We start from the raw sequence: 16,224 nt of genomic DNA on the forward strand, positions 1-16,224 counted from the left end.
TATTGATGGAAACTTTCTGCTTCATGAATATTGCATTTGTCTCTCTTTAACATGCCCAGATTTTATGCATTATTTTGTAAGCCCATGGAGTAACTCAATCCAATTATAATTAAGATGGTGAGAATGCACGCTGAGGGGGGAGAAATTCCGTCATGCTAGCTCTTTAGTCTAGCTAAAGATCATGCAGGCCTTTATTGGCATCTTTTTATTCATGCCTACCTATGAAATACACCTGTACCACGCCAGCGCTGGGAGATCAGAAGGCCCAGGGCATGGTTGGTTGCAGTTGGTTGGTTGCAGTGTGTTTTGTGTGTGTGTGTGTTGGGTGTGTGTGTGTTGCTGAGTCCAATTAACAATATCAATTTGTATGCTGTTGGAGGGGATTGGTCATTATCTTGTTGGCCTGTATATGAAATAAAGGAAAATGCTGTAGATTCTGTAGGTAACAATGCTGGTGTAGTGGTTAAGAGCGGTAGACTCGTAATCTGGGGAACCGGGTTCACATCTCCGCTCCTCCACATGCAGCTGCTGGGTGACCTTGGGCTAGTCATGCTTCTCTGAAAGTCTCTCAGCCCCACTCACCTCACAGAGTGTTTGTTGTGGGGGAGGAAGGGAAAGGAGAATGTTAGCCACTTTGAGACTCCTTCGGGTAGTGATAAAGCGGGATATCAAATCCAAACTCTTCTTCTTCTTCTTCTGTTTGCTGATCCAGGAAGGAAGATCGGTTTGCAATGTACCAAAGGTGCTGAGTTCCACATGCCATGGGCGGGGTTTCATCATGTGCACGTGACGTCACACGTGTAACACACACGTAACATCATGTGTATTGGGAGGAGGCCACAAGGTCCGATGAGGCCCTTTGCCACTGAGGGTGGGTCCAGGGGGCCCCTCCACCATTGTGGGGAGGCCTGCCAAGGTCCTCCGCTCCTGCAGGAAGGCCTGGCAGGGCCTGGCCCCTCAAGATTGGGAGGCCTCAGCCCCATCCCCAGCTGATCTCAGCCCCATAGATTTGACATCTATGCATTGTACCCACATAATGGTGCCCATCTGGGCCCAGTTGAACCAATAGGATGCATCTTTTGATGTCCATGAATACTCAGCCACGTCCTAGTAGCACTTGCAATAAATCAGCTGTCTGGGATTAGATCTGAACAGTGCTATTTTTCTAGAAAAAGAGGTGCTGGAACTCACCATGAAAGCCTCCCTTGTTCTCTTATAATGGCAATGGCGCCCACCTGAGAGATGTCGGAACTGAGTTCCAGCGACTTCCAGCTGAAAAACTAAAAGGCCTGAGTTTGAATAAGGGCCTGTGTATAAATCCATTGGAAGTTAATTGTATTTGCTTTTAATATATTGCTCCATTTTTGTAGTTTGCCTGTTGGCCCACATAGATCGCACAACAGGGAGCCCCATTTTAGCTGGCAGCAACAACTTGCATAGACATAGTTATGAAAGCGATCCATCAACAAATGTACAGAAAGCAACTCGGCTGCAAGGCAATTTAGAAGACCAGCAGCCTTTCTAGTGCTTTACTTATATTTTTCATAGTTCTCACCTCAAGAAGGTACTGGGAAATGTTCCAAAACAGGCAACCAAAGTGACCAAGAAGTTGGAGCTACTCCCTTTTGAATTGGTGGGGTTGTTTTGTTTTTGCTTTTGCTTAGAAGGTGAAAAAGTGGATAAGGAGTTTTCCTCCCTGCCTTATCCTTCTTAAGTAATTGTGCCATGTCAGCCCTGGACTACTGCATGGCCTCTGTTGTGGCCTATATGAGGGTAAGAAAACTGATTCTGAATCCTGGCAAGATGGAGGCATTGTGACTAGGTGGCTCCTGAGTCAGGATAACTGATCAATGGCCTGCTTTGGGTGGGGTTGAATTCCCCCTGAAAGAGCAGGTACATAGTCTAGGGGTGCTCTTGGATTCATCTTTGTAGCTGGAGACCCAACACAGTGTTGCATTTTATTCCTCACATGTTTGCTTGTTGCTCTGACTCAGGCATGGGGAGCCCTTTTCAGCCTGAGGGCCTGAGGACAACCTTCTGGGGCCCCCATTCAAGTGGTGGGTGGGTCCAAAGGCAACAGTGGGTGATGTAACAGATTGTGCGCTTTTCTATCTAAGTTATAGGTTGAGTAAACCCATTGAAATTAATGGACATAAGTTAGCCACATCCATTTATCCCACCCATGGAAAATCAAAGGTTTCTGACTTTTGACAGATACGTTTGATACAGACACTTTTTCATCCAGGCAAGCAAAGAGGCATTGTCACAGTCCAATGACAAATTCTTGCCAAGCAAAGGCAGTCGGGAAGAGCATGGAGCAGGACTGGGGAGGGATGTGTTTGGGGGAGAATCCTATGGGTCAGAGAAAGAGTCCTGTAGGGCCAAATTTGCCCCTGGACCTGAAGTTGCCCACCCCCACTCCAGTTAATCAAATGCATTCCTTACAAACATTGCCAGCAATAATTTCTTTCTTACTACTCTTTGTCCTCTTTGGAAATTCACCCAAGCAGATTAATAGTGGACCACACTGTTCTTTATAGTGAGTGTAAGTTCATTAATTCATTTTTTTTTTTAAAGACTCAACATAAACTATCTGCTGAAAGGTCACCAGCAAGCTACTACAAGATCTAGCCAATATATTTTTTCATGCTGCCCTAGCTCTGAGTGTTTGCATTTTTATAGCTGCCTCTCACTCATCGCCCAAGACTCAAAAGGCAACGGGGGTGATTGGTCCCTGACTTTAACTAATGGAGAGTCATGGATTTTGAAACAACAGGAAGGCACAGATTATATATTTTGCTGTTCCACTGCCATGAAAGTACACACCAAACATAGAACACTTGAAATGCCAATGCACTTGTGTGAATCATACACTAGTCACATGGGTAATAAATCAGCAATATTATACGTGAAATTCATGGAAATGAAATGAATTCTTAGCATCTATTTAAGTGTTGTTTTAAAAATATATACCTGGAATCGGTGGCGTTCCCTCAGAGCAATTATTTCTGTTGGTTACGTTTTGTTTTTCTGTGTATATTGGCTGTATATTGTTCAGTTGAGCAAATCACGAGAAATTCAGATGCAATTGCTACCACCACCCCTACTGTAAAAAGTGTAAAAAGGTGTTAGATACTGCTAAAGCTTTAGAAGTTGTTGTTCTACGTATCTAAGGATAATTCTGAATGTTTCTTTTTTTAAAAAAGAAATGTTCATATACTCAGTATTGTCTTCTCTGAACGGCTGCAACTCTCCAGAGTCTCAAGCAGAGAGCTTCCTCATCACCTGCTATTTGATCTTTTTAACTAGAGATTTCAGGAACTGGAACTGGAACCTTCTACGTGCAAACCACATTCTTTAGTATGGAGCCTCAGCCATTCATCAGCCACACAGCCATGCTATTCAACCAAGCACCCCTCGTACCTCTCCATCACTAAAAACCACTTTGTCCCCCAATGTGAAGTTTTCACCGCATATTCCTCCTGTCTCCCCTTAGCCTGAAGGGGTCAAGCCTTTGCCTGTCTCCCCTTAGCCTTAAGGGGTCAAGCCTTTGAAAACCCCTGTGTCTCCAATCCACCGCACCGCACTAGACCACATGTGAGGGTTTCCCTAATCAAGTTATCCTTTCATTTACAAGAGAGAACCTGCATTCATTTTCAACCTTCCATGACTGACCCTTCCCACTTCAGACTGTTCTTATAGCTACTCAGTGAATATTCATCTACTTAGTATTGTCTACTCTGTATGGCTGCAACTCTCCAGAGACCTTATAGCCATGCAGTGAATGAAGTGCTGTACTCTTGTACCAATTGCAAATTGTTATATATTGTTATATATTGTTATATTGTATTATTCCAAAAAAAGGGGATAACCTTTTCTCAATCGATTTATATAGCTCACTTATTGCTGACGGTTCAGTTCAGCCTACGAAATGGCTGCAACAATGATTTTTTTGTGGGAACGTACAGCATTGGGGGGACACGGGTGGCACTTTGGGTTAAACCACAGAGCCCAGGACTTGCTGATCAGAAGGTCGGCAGTTTGAATCCCTGCGACGGGGTGAGCTCCTGTTGCTCGGTCCCTGCTCCTGCCAACCTAGCAGTGTGAAAGCACTTCAAAGTGCAAGTAGATAAATAGGTACCACTCCTGTGGGAAGGTAAACGGCATTTCTGTGTACTGCTCTGGTTCGCCAGAAGCAGCTTAGTCATGCTGGCCACATGACCTGGAAGCTGTACGCCAGCTCCCTCAGCCAGTAATGTGAGATGAGTGCCACAACCCCAGAGTCGTCCGCAACTAGACCTAATGGTCAGGGGTCCCTTTACCTTACAGCATTGGGGCTTCTACCCTTGTGATAACCATGCTGTTCCTTTCGTTTGCTATAGGGGCGAAAGGGGAAAGGTTCTATTTTTGTCTGGGCTTCTGGGAATGGCGGCCGCCAAGGAGACAACTGTGACTGCGATGGCTACACAGATAGCATCTACACGATCTCCATCAGCAGTGCTTCTCAGCAAGGCCATTCTCCCTGGTATGCAGAGAAGTGCTCTTCAACAATGGCCACAGCATACAGCAGTGGGGATTATACTGACCAGAAAATTGTAGGTTGTTTTTACCAGATTTAACAAGCTTTCATTTTTGAGGGGAGGGGAGGAAATCGCCTGATCCATGTTTTATGTTCTAATATGCCAAGTCCTTCTGTAGTGGGATGTAAGATACTGCATTTCCCTAATGATGAGACAAAACAACCTTTCACTTAAGAGCAAAAAGTGATCCATAGTTTTGTCTTCATGGTGTTGATTGCTGAGAAAAAGAATGTCACTTATGGGTGAGAGAAGGCTCTCTCAAATCTGTCACCCTGAAGGACCAAACTGCCTCTGTATCAATAATAATAATAATAATAATAATAATAATAATAATAATAATAATAATAATAATAATATTAATAATATAATAATAATAATAATAATAATAATAATAATAATAATAATAATAATAATAATAATAATTTATTATTTATACCCCGCCCATCTGGCTGAGTTTCCCCAGCCACTGTGGGCGGCTCCCAATCGAGTGTTAAAAACAATACAGCATTAAATATTAAAAACTTCCCTAAACAGGGCTGCCTTCAGATGTCTTTTAAAGATAGGATAGCTGCTTATTTCCTTCACATCTGAAGGGAGGGTGTACCACAGGGTGGGCGCCACTACCAAGAAGGCCCTCTGCCTGGTTCCCTGTAACCTCACTTCTCGCAATGAGGGAACCGCCAGAAGGCCCTCGGCGCTGGATCTCAGTGTCCAGGATGAACGATAGGGGTGGAGATGCTCCTTCAGGTATACAGGACCGAGGTCGTTTAGGGCTTTCAAGGTCAGCACCAAGACTTTGAATTGTGCTTCTTGGACAGGGAATTGTATTGAATTTGCTTTCAGTGTTTGCGTAGAAAATTTGTGGGTTTCCTCTTCCTTTCATGGCAGGGAACATCTCTGCTCATAGACCAACTGATAGATTTAATCTTGCAGCGAACAGATCACCCTTCTTGTCATGTTTCTAAAACAGGAGGTAGTATGCAAACTGACTACAACCCTATCAGAAAACCACATGGAAGTAGCAATCATATTGCTCCTATAGCATGGAAGGGGGGGGTGACCCCTGGTCTGGTTGTGAAACAGAGATGGGGGTTAAAATAACTGAAGTGTGATTGGTCAGGAATACTTCCAGTTTGGGGTTGACTTATAAAGCGTCCCGTAAGTGCAAATAGGAATATGCCCTGTCATTAGTTCTTCACTTCCACACATTGTACCTTTCCTTGCTGACAAGTTAGGTACTTTATCTAAGTGGGAAACTTCATTTTCTGCTTCTGTTGGAGGGGAAGAACAGCATTCAGTCTCAAACTCTGTGATTTTAAAGCCAGAAAGCTCTTTTAAAATTCCTAAGCCCAACATAGCAATGTGCTTTATGATTCATTTGTAAACATGGAAAGCTAACTTGTATGCTCCTTGAGATCTATGAATAAGGCAAGTTGCTTGACTTGGACATATTTTCCTTCAGTGCAAAAAATGTTTGGAAACAAAAACTGGAATTAAAATGCATGCAGCAAAAAAGAGTCTTCCAATCTCATCCACATTATTTTATTAGAAAGAGTCAAATGTGCCCTCAGGTTGGACACATTACAAAAATGGGAACTAGATCCAGGCTCAACAATCACTCATGATTATTGGGTTTGTTCTAAGCATAACTCATTCTGGATCCCACCCACAGACAAGAGTGTTTTAGTGCATGGAGACAGTAAACTCAAATTCTGTAATTTATGATGTTTATCTCCTTCAGATAAGTGCTGACCTTCATAACGAATGCACTTCCACACACACTGGGACATCTGCTTCTGCTCCTTTAGCTGCAGGGATCTTTGCTCTGGCACTGGAGGCCAAGTAAGTCTTCTTAAACTCCCTTTTAGTACCCATCTCTTTCTTTCTTGTTATCATCACTGTGAAAATTATGGCAAAAACCCTCCAGCAGTTCAGGTCCTTAAAGTTAGCTGGAATGTTTTTATCGGATCTCACTGTTCCTCACACTGTTTAACATATAGGCTCGTCTCCAGACTTAATCATGTTTAGCGTAGATCAATGGGACATACAGGTAGTCTGCAATCCTAACCCCACTTACCTGTGAGTAAACCCCACTGAATGAAACAGGACTTTACTTCTGAGTAGACATGGTTAGATCTGTTCTGTAATTTACATCCCCCTGGTTCCAGGCATGACTAAATATGGATTCAACCCACGGTAAATACAAAAGCCACTGGCATTGACAATTATTGATTTAGATCCTAGGAATTAGACACCCTGCAAGTTTCAAGGTGGTGATCTTTCTCAGAGGCTGAATGAAAGAAGGTTGGGAGAGAAAGGACAAAGCTTTCATCCATAAATCATTATGATCTTCCTTGTTCAACCCCAAAATTGCCTTCATAAATGTTTACGGTGAAGGCTGCAGATATATATAATGGGGAATAGTATTATGACACAATAGTGAATCGACTTAACAAATGTTATATAATGAAGTAGCATTTATTTTCTAACCTACTATTCCAGCCAACACAACATAATCTCTTTCTCTATAAAACATGGCTGGGGAACCTAGTAGGGATTTGCTGACTGATGGAACTATGTGAAGAACAGTGGACAGCATGAAAGCCCCAGGATATTTTGCTAAGAATGCCAAAATTCATGAGCATAGCCCCACCCACTGGAAAGAATGTACTAAGTGTGTGGAAGAAAATTCCAGTGGATTGTGGCCAAATACCATTGGGTGAGATATTTAGAAATTGACTAGAATTTTGTTTGTGATAGTCCTAATCTAACCTGGAGAGATATGCAACATTTGGTAGTCTGGACATCTGAATTCGATCCGTTGGCCAACAATCCGGGATGGAAGAAGAATGGAGCTGGACTGATGGTGAACAGCAGATTTGGATTTGGATTGCTCAATGCCAAAGCACTGGTAGATTTGGCTGACCCTAAAACCTGGAAAGAAATACCCGAAAAGAAAGAGTGCATTGTTAAGGACAGCAGCTTTGAACCAAGGTAAGAATTCCATTGTTAGTTAATAGCCTATGTCTACCGGAAATATTTTATCCCATTAAAGACACTTGAAAAGCCTAGAAGGTGAGTCACTGTTGCTTGCCAGGAGAGAGGTAGCAGGGTGGTCAGGGTGGTGCAAACACAAGTGCAGGTGCTTCCAGTTGGCTCTGTCAGTGCATTTGCATTGTGATTACCTCCCTGCAACCTCATCCTGCTCCCTCCATGTAAGAAGCAATGATCCACCTGCTGAGAAGCTAGCATAGAGGGTCTGGTCCAGTCAGCAACTCACTTAAGTTTTTTTAAAAAATAGTGTTCCTGGTCTACTGCTTCCCTTTCATGTGCATTAGAACAGGAGGAAGGCGAAGAATTTGAAAGGGACCACTATTCATTGGTAGCAGAGCATCTGGCTTTGCATGTAAATGGTTCCAGGTTCAATCCAGTCAAAAGTCTTTCAGGGCAATGGATTGGCCCTGGATTGCTGCTGCCAGAGAAGACAAAAATGATACCTGCTCTGTGCCACCACCAACCCAATACCAGGCTGCTTTGAAAACTTCCCCATGGTTCTCACAGGTGTATGTAGCATTGTAATCTTGGGCATTGTGGGAAATTTAGCCCATATCTGCCTGGTACAGAGCAAGCATCAAGGACCAGTGGATCCTTGAACCTGGCTTAGGTTGTCAGTTCAGGTGCTGCTGCTTGACCTGTGAAATACTAGGGGTCCCCCATACACTGGGATGAAAAAACCATTATACACGTTCCTGCTCGTTCACCCAGAATTTATTTCAAAGGAGCTTTACAGGAACAGTAAACGAAGCAAAATGTCCATATCTTACCATGAGACTATTGATATCACAAGTACTGTAGTGTAAAAAGGCAACAGAACCTCACTGAATAAATGAAGAGAATAAATTGACATTGGGGGGGAAATAACTGGATAATTTCCTTGTAACATTGCCAGGTTATTAAGATCTAGTGGTGAAGTTACCATTGAAATTCCCACAACAGCTTGTGAAGGTCAAGAAAATGCCATTAAATCCCTGGAACATGTACAATTTGAAGCAACGATTGAATATTCCCGCAGAGGTGATCTTCATGTGACCCTGACTTCTCCATCAGGTACAGGAGACAAACTACCTAGTTCTGCTATGTCTAGTAATTGTACCCTAGACACAACCAGTTTCTCTTTTCTTTTTGCTGTTTTGTAATGTTTTGGGAGCTGTCAGGATTAAGCATCCCTTTGGGAAGTGGGATGCTAGTATCAGCACACCCAAAAACCCAGAAATGTCAAACTAAAAACGTGTATCAATGAGGGCGCTTTTGGATGGCAAAGCATTGTTTGCCAGTAGGAAGCACAACTGCAGGTCAACATGCATATCTTCTAACAAACCTACCAGAACTGAGCAGGTATTTGATCCAGAGATTTTCATGGGTTTGGAGAGGGGTGAGCCAGCCACCACCATGCTCCTGGCACATGATTCAAGGGGAAAACCCAAAATAATGGAAAAAGAAATGAAAGCACAAAGGAAATTAAAAAGGAAACGAAACATCTTCCCCAATCTATATACTGTGTACCTGCCTCCAGCTCTCACCTCCTGGAAAATTCATTTACTCCATGGTTTTCTTGGAGATGGCCATGATTCCTGTTCCCTCTAGCAAATTAGGCAAGGGAAAAACAATGGCTAAAGGCAGTGGTGTTGTACCTGGGCTCTTGGTAGCCTCACCTTGCTGAAAGTAGGTATATGTGGAACACTTTTTCAGTGATTTAAGGGGATTAAGAAAAAGGGGTAAAGAAAAAGTGGAGGAAGCCAATGGAGGCAACCATCTCCTTTTTAAAACCCAGAGTACCCTGGGAATGAGGCTGCACATCATGTTCTAGCACCGTCCCCATTGGGGCTTTCTCAAAGAGTAGCACCTACCGAGATGTTGCTTCTTGTTGCAGAAAATCTCTGAAAAGGTCCTTCACCACTTTCACTAAGATGCGGGGATACTTCCTTGGCTCCATCTTAGTTAGATTGTGTGCGTAAATCCCTGCTAAGGCCAATAATGTAAAGTAGAGAGGTCCAGCAGTGTTAAAATTGAAATATAACTCTCCCTTATTGAGGGCATGTGGAGTTTAATCTATCTGCAACCAGCCATTGTTGTCTTAGCAACAGAACTCTCCTATTTTATAGCTTCCATTTTATAGCTTCTAGGCATTTTTAAAAAATTCTTATTATTTCTCATGACCAATCCTCAGGGCCCTTCAAGCTCTCATTAAAATTAGAAGTGAGCTTTCTGGAGCTTCATCCATAAAGAAAATAATAGTGTGAGAGATCACAAAACCTGTCAATTTGCAAAATAGGGATGCCACCTCCCTTATCTACTCCTTTAGGTTGTAATCTCTAAGTTGCTTGCTCCAGAGCATGTCAGTTGTCATCAGCCAGGACTACTCTAAAACAAATGTGTTGCAGAAAGCAAATTGAGCAAAGAGAAAATATGAAGGGTTGTAGCTCAATGATAGAGCACATGGTTTGTATGCAGAAGACCCCCCTTTCAATTCCTAGCATCCCTAAGGAGGACTGGAGGAAACCTGTTTCTGAACCTGCTGTCAATCAATTTAGAGCTGCTACCCACCAGTATACTAAGCTAGATGGACCATTGGTATGACTTAGTATAAGGCATGTTATTATGTTCATTGAAATCAATGACAAAGGCACTGATCATAGCCCACGTACTCCCACTAATACTATATTCTGAATCTTATTCCCCAATCATAAAATCTGAACCAGTTACTGAAAAACTAAGCCAAAGCTAAGACTTTCAGGCCTTTAAGGGTCATTTCCCCTGCTCATGGCAGTTTCTTTTTTCCTTTTGCCTGTGCAGTATATTGACACATTAATGGACATGTTGTTAGTTCCATTCAACATATGCAAAACCTACAATCTTGCACAACAACTATATATTGAAGGAGAAGCAGAGCCATGCTACGATCCCCATCCTTGAGTTTGTGCATCTACCTAGCCCTACTCTTAGGCATGGACATCTAAGCAATGGAATTTGGTGTATGTTGACTCTCCATGCATAGGATTTCACAGGAGCTGGAACCCTGGGTGATCAAGACAACAGCTTCTGTCGAAACCTCTTTGCATACTGCTTAGACCTGGCTTCCACTGCTGAGATGTCCGTGTCCAATGTGTGGGTTTTGGTAGTGAAGCAGGAGAAGACTTCCAATGTCAGGGATCGTGCTGGTAGTGTGGCCCAAGTATCTCTTTCAACACATGCAGGGAGCTAATGTTTAACTCGTTTTGATGAGTTTTGCAATGATGTGGAAAGGTGCAGATAATGGCAGGGATCCATGGAAGTCCTTGGGCAAACATTTCTTTCTAAACAATCACTGGAGAATCCCTATTTATGTCTTCTGGCCCAAGGATCTCTGCATAACAAGCTGAGGTCCCTCCTCACATCCCACTTTATGAGCAGCTTGGCAAGCAGTGCAGGGGGCTGCTCAGTCAGAAGTTGTGGATTTTGTAAGTGACTGATCTCAATGCCTAATTTCTAAACTTCCAGGAAAGTATACAATGTATTCAGTCATTGATTTTATTTGTTCAATGTGCTGAATCATTTTGGCAGTGCATTATGATCTACAGGAACTCAATATTCCCAAATCCACATATTACTATAGCTCTTGAGAGACAACAAGCTATTCCTTTATTCCTCAGTGAACCTAAGTGGTACAGACTGTGAAACTCAAGGTCGTTCTGTGTCTCCAGAGCTGACACTGTATTTATCACTGTCTGCTAAGCCTCATCAGTTTTCCTCGTGTGACCTTATCCTGGGATTCTTATTCCTTTCCTCTAATACAGGGACCACCACAGTCTTACTAGCCGAACGGCAAAGAGATAAGTCACCCAATGGCTTTAAAGACTGGGATTTTATGTCAGTTCACACTTGGGGAGAGAATCCAACAGGCACATGGACTTTAAAAGTTGTTGATACGGTAAGCAGGGGAAGCTACTGAAGCAGTCAAATGCCTGAGTGAAATGATACGAGGGGTGTAAGCCCCTTCCTGCCAGAAGCGAGGAAATATAATCAGTGCCGCAAATACCTATCACTTTAGTTTGGTTGGAAATTATCATCCAGGAGTTCAGCTGAGATAAGAAGACATCAGTGTTTCTAATAAAAGAACAATGCTTTATTTTTGCACATTGTGACAGAAGCAATGATTCATGAGATTGCTTTAAAGAGTAGGCATGTATTTATTTTGAAGAAATTGGGGTACTGAGAAATAAATGCAACAGGACAATGTATGGATTTCAAAGAGTAACACAAACAGTGTGTAGAATGGTTAAAATGTTTATTTTAACCTACACACCATTTGTGTTGCACTTGGAGTCACTGCCACCACCAGTTTATTCTCCTCTGTCTCCCACCTGTGCAATGTAAAAGACTAATTATTCTGCTATGACCCCTCAGTCCAGACGATTGCAAAATGAAGGAAGAATTGTGAACTGGAAGCTGATTTTGCATGGCACTTCAACTCGACCTGAGCACATGAAGAAACCTCGCATCTACACATCATACAATACTGTCCAAAATGACAGGAGAGGTGCGGAAAAGATGACGGATTTTGTAGAGGTATCAATCTATTCTCATCATACCCATCCTTGAAGCATCCTTGTAGCATTAGAATCAAACAGGAGAAAATTCCCCCTTTTAAAATGTTTTTGTCTTCCTGGAATTCCTCCATTATTGGGTCTATGTATATCTAATTAATGTACAGAATTGGCAGGCAAAAATATGTGGCAATGGCTATCATGTAGCTTAGATGGCTTTAAAAGGGACTAGATAAATTCATGAAGGATGCAACAGCGACTGTTAGTCATGATAGCTTAATGCAACGTTTGCCAACCTGATGACCTTTAGATGTCCCTGGTGGTTCCTCTTTTGAATGGAAGTGAAGCTCAGCTTCCAACCATGGTGGCCATCTGCCAAAACGCAGTGCCCCAGCAATATATAGATATGAAATATATAGATTCCATAGATCCATAGAATGGGTTCTGTACATTTTATAGAAGCATAGACCTTGCATTTTGGGTACATTTAGATGACAGGTGGTCACCATTAATGGAAGCATTGCTGGGTCAGAGCAATGAGGGACCCTTTTCAGGCTCTTAGACAATGCCTGACCTGGCTGACCACTGGCACCAGACCTGAACACAAATGAACTTTGATAGCTCACATCACACTGCATGGAGCATTCTGTTTTATAGCCCCTTTGCACATAATAGCTGTGAGGAAAGCTTGAGTGTGCTGGCCCCCAGCCCATGAACAGCTGGTTGTATGAGTTCAACCGCCACAGGCAAAATTCAACTTTTGACTTGGCGTTTCCAATCTGCTCAGCGTTTGCTTTAAACATGTGGAGTTCTTTTTCCTTTTGCTAATATTCAATGGCTCCTGACATTTGGCACACTCATACATATATATATATATTTCAGGATCACACCACACTGGAGAACCTGAGTGGAAAAAGGAAGGTGACAGAAAGTACCACTGGCAAAGATAAATTACAGGAAGTGGCTTCATCAGATGCAATGCTCCGGCTACTGCAAAATGCCTTTCGTGACCAGATGGGTGGGAATCAAGTACCAAAAAAGGTGCTAAGTGAAAACTCAAATATTCCCTATGAACATTACTATCAAGCTCTTGAGAAACTAAACCAAGCCTCTCAGCTGAAAGACTCAGAGGAGTCTCTGTATAGTGACTATGTTGACCTTTTTTACACTGCCAAACCATACAAGCATCGGGATGACAGACTACTCCAAGCCTTGGTTGACATTTTGAAAGAAAAAGATTAAGATATACATATATAGAATAAGGCACTAGGTTGGAAACATTCACAGCCACCCCATCTTCTTAATACTGTACTCCTCATTCCAGACTGGCTCCCACTTATTCAATCTGCATCATCATCATCACTTTTATGGCTTTCTGCATGGCAACTATCTTCTTTAGGAGAAAGAGATTGGGCTGCTTGTTAGATGTGAGGAAATCACACCTTTATGAAAAGCTTTCAGTAATCCTGAGAACAGGCAGCTTCCTTCAGGGATGAGACAAATTCACCAACTTGAGAAAACGCTAGAGATTGAATGCAGGAGGCCTTGTCCAAAAAATTATGTTACCAATCGCAGTTAGGGATAGTGTTTCAAGCAGAAAAGCCAGCGATTATCTAACGTCTCCTTAATTTAAGTGAGTTCTTCAACCCATAGAGAAGATTTCCTTTCAGAAGGAATAAGGCAGTATTGTCACAAAATCCAGCTAACTCCTTTCAACCTCAAATACTGAAGGTTGTCTGTGGACCCAACCCCCCACCCTGCCCTCGTTTGGATTCACATGTAAAAACGCTCCTTCAAAAAAAATTCTTCCGTACAGCCAATCAGTTTCTACCGCTGTGGTTCAAGAACAGCAGTGAGGCATCTCTGGTCCACATGCCTAAATATGCCTGCCAGACCATTTGGAACAAGCCACACCCACATGCCTCTATAGGTAAAAAATGTAGCTGGGCCCAAGCACTGACAATCAGCTGACTATCTACTTTGTATGAAGAACCTCTTAGCCCTGATCCACTTATTAGGAGAATCCTATACGACACCTATACCATGCTTGGATCTACATGGATTATATAGATCCTGGGAAATGTAAATAGGATACTACCAGCACCAGTTTTCTTTAATAAGGCACAGGAAGAAATGCAGATGTGAATAGCACCATGCAAAAACCTGGGCATCAGGATCAAATGAGTCCAATTAGGCCCATTTGCTGGTGTTAAAACTCTATAGCCCTATTAGGCTCTGAATGTGCTAATTTTACTCCCCCCCAATATATATATATATATATATATATATATATATATATATATATATATATATATATATCTCAAAACTAAGTCCATACATTTCAAGAGACAGGCTTCCTGGGGGAAAGCCCTAATATAACCAGAGAGTACTAAATATAAATAGCAAATGCTGAATCTAACCAGATCTGGCATTATTGTGGCGATTTTCTTGCTGTATGACACATTTGTCAACATCTAGCAGAGAGGCTATTTTGTCAGAAATGAAAAACCGGGGAAGAGAGGCACAAGGGCTTTTAAGAACAAATGGAAACTGAATGCAGAAGAAACATTTCAATGAAAGATATCTAGACTGGCTTGGCTGCTTTATTAGGTGAGGCAGTGTCCGCAGGGGGGCACCTTCGCCTGAACCCTGGTCAAGGCTGAAAGAGGTAAGAAAGAAAGAAATAAAGAAAAAGAGGACATCAAGGAAATAACTAGTGAAACAAAATGTGGGCACAGAGGCCGCAAGAGCAGTGAAAAGGAAATCAAGAGGACAGGAGAGAAAATGTGGGAAAGGGCTGTGGCAGAAAGCATCACTCGCACAGCATCTAGCTACAGGTATGGTGACTGCCAGGGGAAATGCTAAATCATCAGGTAAGGTTCAAAAGAAAGTATAAATTGCAGGGTGTTAAGCGGAATGGTACCTTTTCCCCATGTGCACATTTTTGTTTGTAGAATAAGGCCATAATCTATTATGTTGAAGATGCATCCCAAAGGAGAAAATACACTGTTGAATCAACAGTTTAGAAAATGTAAATGAGCACATTAAGATGAAACTAATGTAAGGTGAATAGCTAGGTGAATAAATAGTGATGATCAACATCTCCCCACTCTACCCCTCTCTTTCTTCTGTACAATACAGTCATGGGGAAGGGCCATAGCTCACTGGCAGACCATCTTCCTTGCACGGAGAAGGTCCCAACTTCAAGCCACAGCATCTCCAGATAGGACAGGGCAAAAGTCCTGCCTGGAATTCTGGAGAGTTGTTGTCAGTCACTGCAGACCAGGCTAACAGGACCAGTGGTCAGGAATGATGGGAATTGTAGTCCCAGACATCTGGAGGACCGGAGTTTGCCTATGCCTGCTGTAGACAATACTGACCAATGAACTGGCTCAGTGAGCTCAGGTGGACCAAGGAGCTGACTCAATATGAGGCAGCTACCTGTGTAATACTAATTTCAAATCAAACTGTAGTGCCAACCAGCTGTGCATGATGACGTTGGTTCGCACCCATTGAACTTCAAAGCATGCACAAATGCAGACTTGATTACAGCAAGTATTACTCTTTCCCCCCCTCCTTGGTGCTAATCACCTTGGTTGTCACCATGAGGCATGCCCACTTGCCTTTTGAGAACACCCCTCTAGTAGCAATGAGGCTCTGCATGAGGTGAAAAATTGGCTGCTAGGGGCTTCACCCTTCATTAATTTAGTTCCTTCTCAACCTTCCTCTTCTCCTTCTATTTGCCCCTCAACATATGCCATGAACTTTACACTGAAAACTAGTGGCAGATTTGATGCGAGTTTTCTATAAAGTTCCCTAGCTCAAATAACATTTAGATCAAGGTTTCCCAGACTTGGGTATCCAGCTTCTTTTGGACTACAACCCCCTAGCTAGCAGAACCAGTGGTCATGGATGATGGGAACTGTAGTCCAAAAACAGCTGGAGACCCAGCTTTGGGAAACCCTGGTAGGGAACAGAAACTTCAATGATATAATAACCTAATAGAAAGTAAAAGTTGAAGTAAAGGTGGGATAATTAATGGGAAATTGGAAAACCAATGC

General features: G+C 42.6%; 1 protein-coding gene across 1 annotated transcript in view; it reads left to right on the top strand.

Annotated features, from left to right (window-relative positions):
- PCSK1 (proprotein convertase subtilisin/kexin type 1) overlaps positions 1-14,859 on the top strand; it is a 32,257-nt gene extending 17,398 nt beyond the window's left edge. The window contains exons 8-14 of the mRNA XM_083465611.1: positions 4,383-4,595; positions 6,322-6,422; positions 7,341-7,574; positions 8,530-8,687; positions 11,414-11,547; positions 12,024-12,185; positions 13,046-14,859. Of these exons, the coding sequence (XP_083321737.1) occupies positions 4,383-4,595; positions 6,322-6,422; positions 7,341-7,574; positions 8,530-8,687; positions 11,414-11,547; positions 12,024-12,185; positions 13,046-13,405 (1,362 nt within the window). The 3' untranslated portion in view covers positions 13,406-14,859. The remainder of the gene's footprint in view (positions 1-4,382; positions 4,596-6,321; positions 6,423-7,340; positions 7,575-8,529; positions 8,688-11,413; positions 11,548-12,023; positions 12,186-13,045) is intronic.
- The last annotated feature ends 1,365 nt before the right edge of the window (positions 14,860-16,224 follow it).

The sequence above is a fragment of the Podarcis liolepis genome, assembly GCF_965112155.1.
Source record: "Podarcis liolepis genome assembly, chromosome: 11".
Classification (NCBI taxonomy): Eukaryota; Metazoa; Chordata; class Lepidosauria; order Squamata; family Lacertidae; genus Podarcis; species Podarcis liolepis.